General features: G+C 33.7%; 2 protein-coding genes across 2 annotated transcripts; both read right to left on the bottom strand.

The window, feature by feature from the left end:
- Positions 1 to 226: 226 nt before the first annotated feature.
- LOC123200232 (disease resistance protein RPM1-like) lies at positions 227 to 2,922 on the bottom strand. The gene is made up of 2 exons (XM_044615384.1): positions 1,280 to 2,922; positions 227 to 1,163 (listed from the first exon to the last, which is right to left on the bottom strand). Exons 1-2 carry the CDS (start codon positions 2,920 to 2,922, stop codon positions 227 to 229), a joined length of 2,580 nt encoding a protein of 859 aa, XP_044471319.1.
- A 5,627-nt stretch (positions 2,923 to 8,549) lies between these two features.
- LOC123199881 (disease resistance protein RPM1-like) lies at positions 8,550 to 11,410 on the bottom strand. The gene has a single exon (XM_044614902.1). The coding sequence runs from the start codon at positions 11,359 to 11,361 to the stop codon at positions 8,644 to 8,646; it is 2,718 nt and encodes a 905-aa protein (XP_044470837.1). The 5' UTR covers positions 11,362 to 11,410; the 3' UTR covers positions 8,550 to 8,643.
- Positions 11,411 to 11,854: the final 444 nt, after the last annotated feature.

Below are 11,854 nucleotides of genomic sequence, written 5' to 3'. Positions count from 1 at the left end.
TAATTATTTATAGCTATGAAGGTTTATCAAATTTTATTAAACATAATAATAATTTATATGTATTAATTTTTTATATAATTTATATTCAAGATAATTTTTTAATTTTGATAATAAAATATTATTCAAACTAAACACATACTTCAAGTATTCTTATAGCCCTACACTAATTTCATTCAATATTTTATAGCTCATAGCTAAACCCTCTAGATTGATTGGTTTTAATTGTTCATCTAAATGAAATCTTACCTAAACTTCCCATCCCCGTCTCTCCAGCGGTTGAATTCACTTTAGGAATTTGTGCAACTCTCCAGTAGTGTTCACCTCCTTCATCTCGGCGAATCGTCTTCAAAAATTTATGTGGAAAGTCAAAAAGCTCTAGCATTTTCAACTGGCTCAGATGCTCAATTCTCAGCGGCACCTTCTGCAACGACTTACACCGCTGAATTCTAAGCTTTTCAATGCACGACATTGCTCCCTTTTGTATTTCCACAAATCTCAGCCCTTCAAACTTGTACAAACCTAGTAGCTTCATCTTCTTGAACCCACCAGCCATGAAGCAGAGCATGTCTCCATCGTATACTTGAACCAGTTCGAGATGAACAAGATTAGGAAGATCTTGCAGAAACACCAGCGGATCTTCCTTCAATCTACTCCATCTTAGTTTAAGTTTCACCAAACTGTGAGCATAAGTTATCCAATGAGGTAAACTCTCCAACCGTCCTGCCAAGTAGATTCTTTGAGGGAGCTGAGGTGGATGGTGAAGGTGCTGAAGATCAATAATCTCGCTCTCTTCTGTTGAAGTTATCGATAATGCGCGAAGGTTTGTCAGATGTTCAATAGACGAACACAACATTTTCCCATCTTGTTTTCTCAACTTTATAATTCCGAGTCTTTTAAGTTGAGTTAATTTGCCAAGCTCTTGTAGCGTCCCAACATGGTTTGCCTCGATAAAACTGAGTTTCTGTAAAGACTGAAGAGCACCAATCTTCTCTAGACTCTTGAAGCCATATTTGAAAGTAGCAAAAGTCTCATATTCATATCGGTAAACCATGAGATGACGAAGCTTTTTGAGGTTGAGTATCTCTGATGGCAATTCAGTGACATAGGCATGTTTAAGATCTAAGGTCTCCAGGTTCTGAAGCTTCCCTATGTGACTGGTGTGCCTCGCATGCCCAGGACGCCAAGAGGCTTGAACCCACTTGGAAAAAGTGCGTGCAAACGTGGTTTTTCATCTATCCCAAACATGAACAGAGAACGCAATTGAGAAGCGTTGACAAACCTGTTTTGCTGAACATTTTGTAGTGTATTGTGAACTGATAATCGTCGAACTCTATCTGGCCATAGTGCGTTCTGATTCATGTGTTCTTTAGCTATGGCTGCAATGTTGTGCTCTCTGGACTTTGTTTTAATGATTTCCCTCAGAAAGTCGCGGATTCTACAGGCCTTGACTCTTCCATCGCTTGTTGTTCCAGCCACTTGCATCAGGCTTCTGTTCAAGAGATCGCTGAGGTACTCCTGCGCAACTTCTTCCATTGTCTTTCCTTCCTTCGCTTCAACAAATCCCTCTGCCGTCCACAACCGAACCAGTCTCATTGGTTCGATTAAATGATTCTCCGGAAAGATGCTCAAGTAAAGAAAACATGCTTTCAAATGGCATGGCAAGTCATTGAGGCTGAGTGAAAGAAGCACTTTCTTCAAATTCTGGAGTTTGTCATTGTCTTCAATCTCAGCACCAAGACTCCGATGAACCATTTCCCATTCATCAATCCTTCGCCTATCTTTCGCAGCCAAAACCCCACCAATCGCCACTATCGCAAGAGGAAGTCCTTCACATTTCTTCAAAATACACCTACAAATTCCCTCCAGGTGCGGAGGACAAGCTTTTCCATGAAAGGTTTTGGCGCAAAAAAGAATCCAGGACTCTTCAGGAGGCAATGGCTGCAAGTTATAGACCCAACCTTCGGATTCTAACCGAGAAGTGAAGGCTAAATCAACTTTACGCGTAGTGAGCATCACTCGGCTGCCACAATTGTCGGTGGGCAAAGCATATTTCACCGCATCCCAGTCATTTATATGCCACACATCATCAAGAACAATCAAATACCTCCTTTCCTGAAGAAAATCCTTTATTATTTTCTTCAACCCATCGCTACTCATCGTCTCCACAGCCTTCGGAACCGACTTCCTAATTGCTTGAAAAAGCTGCTGAAGCATATCTTTAAGAAGCTCCTCCATCTTGAAGCTTCTTGAAACAGTGATCCAAGCACGGATAGTGAAGTGTTTCTTAACTTGTCTATCATCGTAGACTTGTTTCGCCAGAGTTGTCTTTCCCATTCCTCCCATCCCCGCCAGAGAAACCACTTGACGGCCTAAGCCACCGCCCACTAGCAACTCAGCCACCTTCTCTTTAGGCCCATCAATGCCAACCAAGTCAGTCTCGTCCAAAAGAAGAGCGTCCCCATGACGGTCATTCCATGAATTCGCCAAACTCGAACCTGCCTGTTCAGCTGCTCGGAATTTTTTACGGAGTCTGAGGTGTCCCTCGTAAATACTCTTGATTCTTGAGTTGATGCCTTGGATTTCATACGCTATTCGATAACGAGCCTTCATGTTCTTGACACAACACGAAAGCTTGTGAAGAAAGCCGTAGAAACCATCGCCGTGGTTGTGAGTAAGAAGGAGAGTGAACTCGTCTAAAACATCTTCGATATCGTGAGCTACATCTGTGATTTGCTTCACCCAAATTTTGACTTCTTCGTCGTTTTCTTCTAAACAATCGGCGCTTCTCAGGAACACCTTCATGCGCTCCAGTTCTGTTCTCACATAAACAACTTCTTCACGAACATCGTTCATCATTTGCACTTCGTTTGAGATGAATGGTGTAAGCTTATGGAGTACAAACTTCACGGCAGTTTCTGCCATGAGAAGTGGCAGTAAAAGTATCTGTGAATTGTTGTTTCCAAGAAGAAATACAAGAAAGTGGATGCAAATTAAGGTTTGAAAGAAGAAATACAACCAAAAGTAGCTGCAGTTTGTGGTTTCAAAGAAGAAAGAAATTGAACTAATCAACATGGAAGTTCTTTCAAGGATTTTTATAATCTCTCCTCTTGGCTTCTGAGGTTACTTTCGTGTTAATTCCGCCAGTAATGTCATGGTGATGTTTCAACCAAGTGAAATTTAAACTAAATTATATAAGTCAAGAAACAAATTAATGATTTTTAATTGGTCCAAAGACCTATTCCCCTCCCAGGTTTGGCCCATTATCAAATTATAATTCTCATCTGAAAGATTTTTAAAATTCAAATATTTTTATTTTTATTAAAATTTTTTATTAAAATTAAACCGTTATTTAACAAAAAAATTTAAAAAACTTAAATTTTATCTTATCTTTTCTTATTAGTTAAAAGAACTAACAATTTCCTCCTAGAGTTTTTTTCCTCTTCTCTAGCTACTTTCTCCATTCCAATTAACAGTCAACCCTTCCAACCTATCTTCTCGCTCTAACCGCTTTGGAGATGTTATCGACTACCAAAGAAATAGATAAAGACGATTTATCTTTGTCCATACAAACAATACTTGGACGGACGAAAATGAATTGTCTTCATCCACCTAAAGACATCATCTTCGACTCTTTGTTTGACAAAGACAAATTGTCTTTGCCTTTTTCTTCAACCATCGATGACGTCTCCTAAGTAGTCAAAGTGGGAAGATGGTTGGGAAGGGTCGACTGTTGGCTGGATCAAAGAAGTTTGTTAGAGAAGAGAAAAAAAAAAAAAAACCTAGGGGAAAAGGTAACTTTTCAAACTTTGGGTGAAAAAAAATTATTAGTTTTTTAAAGTAAGAGAGAAAATGAGATAAATTTTAGCTTTTTAATTTTTTTTTTGGTTAAATAATAGTTTTACTCTGAACCATAACAAGGAATTTTAACAAAAGTATAGGTATATGAGTTTTTGAAATTTAATGATTTTAACAAAAGTGTAGGTAAAATTAAGTATTATGACTCTATTAGGTGTTAGATTATCCCATAGACATAATCATTCCACTAATCCCTCATGGGTACTTCAATTTCAAAGATGCAAGGTTTATTTTGTTAATGGCTTTCAGTTTCAAATTCAAGTTTGCAAAGTGAGAAAGATTTCAAAATTAGTAATGAAATGAGCAATATTATATATACATATTTTGAGTATATATAATAAAAATATAGATGATGTGTTATCGTATAATTAAATATTATTTTATCCTAAATTTAAAATCATTCAATCATATGATTATCTATTTACATATTTTTATGTATATAAAATATGTATACATAATATTTTTATAATAAAATATACATAAATTGAGGGTGATTAATTTGCTCTCTCTATATATAAATGTGTGTAAAGAAAATTAATCAAATTAATATGGAGGAAATGTTAGTTTGTGATTTTTTTAAACTTAATTTAACGAAGATAACACTAATATATTAGTTTATGTATATAATTATGGAAAGATGTTTTTTAATATTAAATTATGTGATAAATAATATATTTTTTTTCTCAGTTTAATTATTAAAAAATTAGTAAAATAATCTTAATTTTGTTATAATATATTCTTATTAAAATTTTACAACAAAACTTATCCCATTTTCAATTAAAATATTATATAACCTAACTATCAAAATTAATTAATTTTATTATTCGATAATATAATAAATTTAAAAAATTAATTAATTTTATAATTTGATAACATGGAAAAAAATTATAGTATATTATTAATATGGAGAATATTTTATAACATACACACACAAAAAAGTTAATTAATTTTAACTAAACACAATATTAATTTATAACTAATAATCATTTAGGGATATTTAAATAAATAATATATTAGTATTTTTATATTGATAAACACAATATTAATTTCAGTAAAACTATTTACATCTATTTTTAATATATAAATTGATACATATTTATATGTATCATATTTTGATTTGATAATTTTAAAATAATGATAAAATAATATTTAATCATATGATAATACATATAAGTATAGACTTATTTAAAATTTTAAAATAATTACGTATAACATTGCTCTATTAATATATATTTATTATTATTTAAAGTAATCTATTTTAATAATAATATTTCTTTTTTAGTAATAAAAGTTTAAGTAATTTATATTAATATTAATAATTTTTTTTTTTAAGTGATAAAAGTCATCAAAATCAAACGCATGTTAAAAGTAAATTGATTTTTTTCTGCATGGCAAAACAAGATGGAAGTTACTTTGCTCTAACTAGAGCATCTCCATACGCAAATTTAATACCATGTGTCGACGTGTCTTTGATTTAGAATTACCAAAAAATAATAACATTTAAGACCAAAGGACTATTTTCCACCCAGGTTTGAATGCAAATATAAACACATATTCCTAAGGTTTGAATAATATAAACACCCACTTATATAAAATATTTTTTGTTAAAATTTTTAATTAAGATAAAGGGTAAACTTTTCATTATAATAATAATATTAAAATATATATATAACTTATTTTTTTCCCTCCAAAGTTTTAAAAAATAACAATTTCACATCTGTTTGAAATTTTTTAACTTTAAAAAAATCACATTTTTTTTTTCTAAACCTATTTCTTCTTTTTCTTATTTCAGCCGCCTCCAAACTTTTGAAAACTTCAGTTTAACCCCCCATCCTAAACTTTAGATTGCTCAAAAATCCAACAACCTCTCCCTCTGTCAACCAAGCCGGCGTTCACCTTTGCCTTTAGTGGGATGTACACTAGCAGAGTTGAGATGAGGTCTCTTTGTTGAGACGAAGAGATTCTAGGTCTCTTCAATCAAAGAGATTCCAAATCTCTTCGGTGGAAGAGATTTGAGATCATTGGCTTCACTCATGTACATATTCGTTGTTGTTTGTGGCAAATCCAGGAGAAGAACGCATCAACAACAAGGGACAGAGAGGCACGATCAGATTCCAATAGCTGGAGATGGAGAAGAGGAAAAGAGAAACCCTAAGGGAGAGAAAATGTGATTTTTCAAAGTTTATCCTAGGAGAAAATTGTTAATTTTTTAAATTAAAGGGGAAAAATAATATAAATTTAGTAGGGTTTAGAGTTTAGTGGTAAAATAATTATTTCACCCTTATCTTTAACGAAAAAATTTAACTGAAATTAACTCATAGATGGACGTTTGAGTTTTTTAAATCCCACAAATATGTGTTTGTATTTACATTAAAACTTGGGTGGGAAATAGTCCTTTAGCCTTCTATTTAATTGACATGATATCAACTCTACCAAAAGTTTATATGAATAAATGTAACCATAAATCACCCTGAGCAATATAAATCGAATTAATTAGATTAATAATTCAAATGTGATTTTAGCTAATTTTACTCTGTATATATTTTTATAAATTATTTTTCGTATTGGTTCTCTAAACACGTAGGCTTCACCTCTAAATGACTTCAAGTTCAAGTTGGGAGGAAGACTGACTTCTTGATCTTGGTCATATTCTTCATTGTGGAAGAAAACAAATTAGTTATTATAATCAAGATAACGAAATATTCTTAAAAAAACTTCCTACCAATATCATAATTTTATTTTCTCGTAAGACGTATTCTAACAAACGTTAGACTTTTCCATTGTTAATACTTTTAACGAAAAAAACTTTAACAAAATATAACAGCGAGACTTTTTTTGTTGATAAAACACTTTAACAATAGTAACCTATTTTTAATGTTTTTTTTTTCTATTGTTAAAAGGGTTTTTTTTTTTTTTTTTGTACCTAACTCAATGATTACTGAAAATCTATTTTAAACTTGTATCAACCAATTATATACTAAATCAGATAAATGAAAAATTTGAATTTGATATATCGTCAGAAGAAATTTAAACTCATACTCATGAAGCTTCCTCGTTTGTCACTCAAACTACGATTCGGTGGTGTGTTATATGTTTATTGACAGCTACTTTAGCATGGAGATGGAAATTTAATGAGAAGGGTATGATCAAATTAATCCTCTAATTAAATATGAGATGGGAAAATGGCTGATTCCATTTAGAGGCTAATTAAAATGTAAAGAAATTGTCTTATATTGCATCAAGTGTGTTGTTTTATTGGTGAAAAGCTCTGAACAAAGAATGAATCATATGTTAGCATCGTTAACAAATAGCATGATTTTCATTCTTGGAAAATGATACGTGCACTGACTTCTTAGTTTCTTGATCGGGAAGAAACCAAACGGAGTGTTGTAGTGGATAGGACACGTAGATGACAAGGAAATACTTCGTACTATAAATCGACCACCAGAAGAATGAGAGGAAAATTAGTGAAGATGGTGTTGTTCTGATGTCACTCAAGATACAGAAGGTGGCAGATAGACTTAGAGAATTTTCAACACAATCAGTTAATTCGAAATGACACAATACCAAAAAAATTAGGTTAGGGTTAAGTATTTTTATACAAAATTCATTTTCGATGAACTTGACACAATTTAAAATTAAATTGAATATCAATATTAAGGTTCATACTAAATCAACTGGAATATTTTTGATAAATGTTACTTTAATATAATTTGTTATAGATAAATTATAGAAATATTAAAAAACAATGTTAACAGTAGTTGAAATATTTACATATTACATATTGTTGTATTTTTATATAATTGTAATTACTCATATTATTTTTTATTTATATTTAAATATTTTAATTCATTGTTAAGTGGGATAAATATTATTTGGTTAGTCAAATTATTGATGTGTTTTAAACGTTTTAGTATGAAATTTTTAGACCAATAATAAACAAGACAAAATTTTATTTTATATATTTTATTAATAGTAGGTTAAAATAATTTGACCAAAAAATTAAAATAGTAAAAACGCTTTTAAAAGTGAAAACAATAGATTATGTGGTCAAGGGATTGCATTTTTAAATTATTAGTTGTTGATTTTATTTATAGACAACTTATTATGATCTACTGTGATAATAGAACGATTGTGTTTTTCACTAAAAATTACAAGGTTACTAGTTTATCAAGACACATGAAAAAGAATTATCTTATAGTTACAAGTCTCATAAAAATGAAACATTATGGTATAATACATATATACAATTTAAGTCTCTAACCAGAGTATTACGACTTGTAGTTTTTAAAGTTTTATTGAAAATATGAAAATGTTTAGGGTCTATTGATATCTAAGGGTAGTACGAATTTTATAATTTGTTGACTTAATGACAATTTTTTTATGATTAAGTTAGTATTTTTTTTTTTTTATCATGATCCTACATATATACTCATTTGTAGATAACAAATGATCTCATTAGACAATATTAATGTGAGTTTTAAGATTTATTCATTTTATAGTGAGATCCAATAACTTCTTATATATTAGGTAAGTTCCCTCTTAGAACAATTTTACCATTCGAAAACCAACATTCAAGAAAGTTGAGAAGACCCATCACTCAAATACTAATAATTTCAAAAGTTGTATGAATTCAAATAACCTGACACTTCAAGTATTCCTATAACCCTAAACTAATTTCTCTTGTTATTTTATAACTCATAACTAAACCCTCTAGGTTGATTACTTGATTGGTTTTAATTGTTCATCTTGATGAAATCTTACGTAAACTTCTCATCTCCCGTCTCTTCAATAGGTTGAATTCACTTTAGGAATGTGTGCAACTCTCCAATAATCTTCACCTCCTTCATCTCGACGAATCGTCTTCAGCAATTTATGTGGCAAGTCAAAAAACTCTAGCATTTTCAACTGGCTCAGATGCTCAATTCCCAGCGGCACCTTCTGCAACGACTTACACCACTGAATTCTAAGCTTTTCAATGCACGGCATTGCTCCCTCCTGTATTTCCACAAATCTCAGCCCATCAAACTTGTACAAACCTAGTTGCTTCAGCTTCTTGAACCGATCAGCCATGAAGCAGAGCATGTCTCCATCGTATACTTGAAGAAGTTCGAGATGAACAAGATTTGGAAGATCTTGCAGAAACACCAGCGGATCTTCCTTCAATCTACTCCATCTTAGTTCAATTCTCACCAAGCTGTGAACATAAGTTATCCATTGGGGTAAACTCTCCAACCGTCCTACCAAGTAGATTCTTTGAAGGAGCCGAGGTGGATGGTGAAGGTGCTGAAGATCAATAATCTCGCTCTCTTCCGTTGAAGTTATCGATAAAGCGCGAAGGTTTGTCAAATGTTCAATAGACGAACACAACATTTTCCCATCTTGTTTTCTCAACTTTATAATTCCGAGTCTTTTAAGTTGAGTTAATTTGCCAAGCTCTTGTAGTGTCCCAACATGGTTTGCCTCGATAAAACTGAGTTTCTGTAAAGACTGAAGAACACCAATCTTCTCTAAACTTTTGAAGCCATATTTAAAATGAGTAAAAGTCTCATATTCATATCGGTAAACCATGAGATGACGAAGCTTTTTGAGGTTGAGTATCTCTGATGGCAATTCAGTGACATAGGCATTTTTAAGATCTAAGGTCTCCAGGTTCTGAAGCTTCCCTATGTATCTTGGAATCGTTTTCACCTTGGTGTCCCTCAAGCTCAGGTACTTCAAATAATACATGTTTACAACTTCGATGGGAAATTTTGTGACTGGTGTACCTCGCATCTCCAGGACGCCAAGAAGCTTGAACCCACTTGGAAAAAGTGCGTGCAGGCATGGCTTTTCATCTATCCCAAACATGAACAGAGAACGCAATTGAGAAGTATTGACAAACCTGTTTTGCTGAACATTTTGCAGTGTATTGTGAACTGATAATCGTCGAACTTTATCTGGCCATAGTGCGTTCTGATTCATGTGTTCTTTAGCTATGGCTGCAATGTTGTGCTCTCTGGACTTTGTTTTAATGATTTCCCTCAGAAAGTCGTGGATTCTACAGGCCTTAACTCTTCCATCGCTTGTTGTTCCAACCACTTGCATCAGGCTTCTGTTCAAGAGCTCGCTGAGGTACTCCTGCGCAACTTCTTCCATTGTCTTTCCTTCTTTCGCTTCAACAAATCCTTCTGCCGTCCACAACCGAACCAGTCTCATTGGTTCGATTAAATGATTCTCCGGAAAGATGCTCAAGTAGAGAAAGCATGCTTTCAAATGGAATGGCAAATCATTGAGGCTGAGTGAAAGCACTTTCTTCAAATTCTGGAGTTTGTCATTGGCTTCAATCTCAGCACCAAGACTCCGATGAACCATTTCCCATTCATCAATCCTTCGCCTATCTTTCGCAGCCAAAACCCCACCAATCGCCACTATCGCAAGAGGAAGTCCTTCACATTTCTTCAAAATACACCTACAAATTCCCTCCAGGTGTGGAGGACAAGCTTTTCCATGAAAGGTTTTGGTGCAAAAAAGAATCCAGGACTCTTCAGGAGCCAAGGGCTGCAAATTATAGACCCAACCTTCCGATTCTAACCGAGAAGTGAAGGCTAAATCAACTTTACGCGTAGTGAGCATCACTCGGCTGCCACAATTGTTGGTGGGCAAAGCATATTTCACCGCATCCCATTCATTTATATGCCACACATCATCGAGAACAATCAAATACCTCCTTTCCTGAAGAAAATCCTTTATTATTTTCTTCAACCCATCACTACTCATCGTCTCCACAGCCTTCGGAACCGATTTCCTAATTGCTTGAAAAAGCTGCTTAAGCATATCTTTAAGAAGCTCCTCCATCTTGAAGCTTCTTGAAACAGTGATCCAAGTACGGATAGTGAAGTGTTTCTCAACTTGTCTATCATCATAGACTTGTTTCGCCAGAGTTGTCTTTCCCATTCCTCCCATCCCCGCCAGAGAAACCACTTGACGGCCTAAGCCACCGCCAACTAGCAACTCAGCCACCTTCTCTTTAGGCCCATCAATGCCAACCAAGTCAGTCTCGTCCAAAAGAAGAGCGTCCCCATGACGGTCATTCCATGAATTCGCCAAACTCGAACCAGCCTCTTCAGCTGCTGGGAATTTTTTACGGAGTCTGAGGTGTCCCTCGTAAGTACTCTTGATTCTTGAGTTGATGCCTTGGATTTCATACGCTATTCGATAACGAGCCTTCATGTTCTTGACACAACACGAAAGCTTGTGAAGAAAGCCGTAGGAACCATCGCCGTGGTTGTGAGTAAGAAGGAGAGTGAACTCGTCTAAAACATCTTCGATATCGTGAGCTACATCTCTGATTTGCTTCACCCAAATTTTGACTTCTTCTTCGGTTTCTTCTAAACAATCGGCGCTTCTCAAGAAAACCTTCATGCGCTCCAGTTCTGTTCTCACATAAACAACTTCTTCACGAACACCGTTTGGGAAGAATGGTGTAAGCTTATCGAGTACAAACTTCACGGCAGTTTCTGCCATGAGAAGTGGCAGTAAAAGTATCTGTAAATTGTTGTTTCAAAGAAGAAATACAAGAAAAGTGGATGCAAATTAAGGTTTGAAAGAAGAAATACAACTAAAAGTAGCTGCAGTTTGTGGTTTCAAAGAAGAAAGAAATTGAACTAACCAAGGGGGAAGTTCTGGAGTTCTTTCAAGGATTTATATAATCGCTCATCCTGGCTTCTGAGGCTACTTTCATGGTGATGTTACAACCAAGCGAAATTTAAACTAAATTATATAAGTCAAGAAAATAATTAATGATTTTATTTGGCCAAAAGACTTAATATCACTCAAGTTTTGGTAATTTTATGTTTCAAAAACACAAAGTAAAACCTATCTGACTAACCAAAAAAAAAATTAAAAAAACTAAAATTTTATATCATTTCTTTTCCTTATTTAAAAAATTTAACAATTTTCTTTTACTCAAAATTTGAAAAGTTATCTTTTATCTAAAGGGTTTTTTTTTCCTCTTCTC

The sequence above is a fragment of the Mangifera indica genome, chromosome 17, assembly GCF_011075055.1.
Source record: "Mangifera indica cultivar Alphonso chromosome 17, CATAS_Mindica_2.1, whole genome shotgun sequence".
Classification (NCBI taxonomy): domain Eukaryota; kingdom Viridiplantae; phylum Streptophyta; class Magnoliopsida; order Sapindales; family Anacardiaceae; genus Mangifera; species Mangifera indica.
This window is presented reverse-complemented; position numbering and strand designations above follow the sequence as displayed.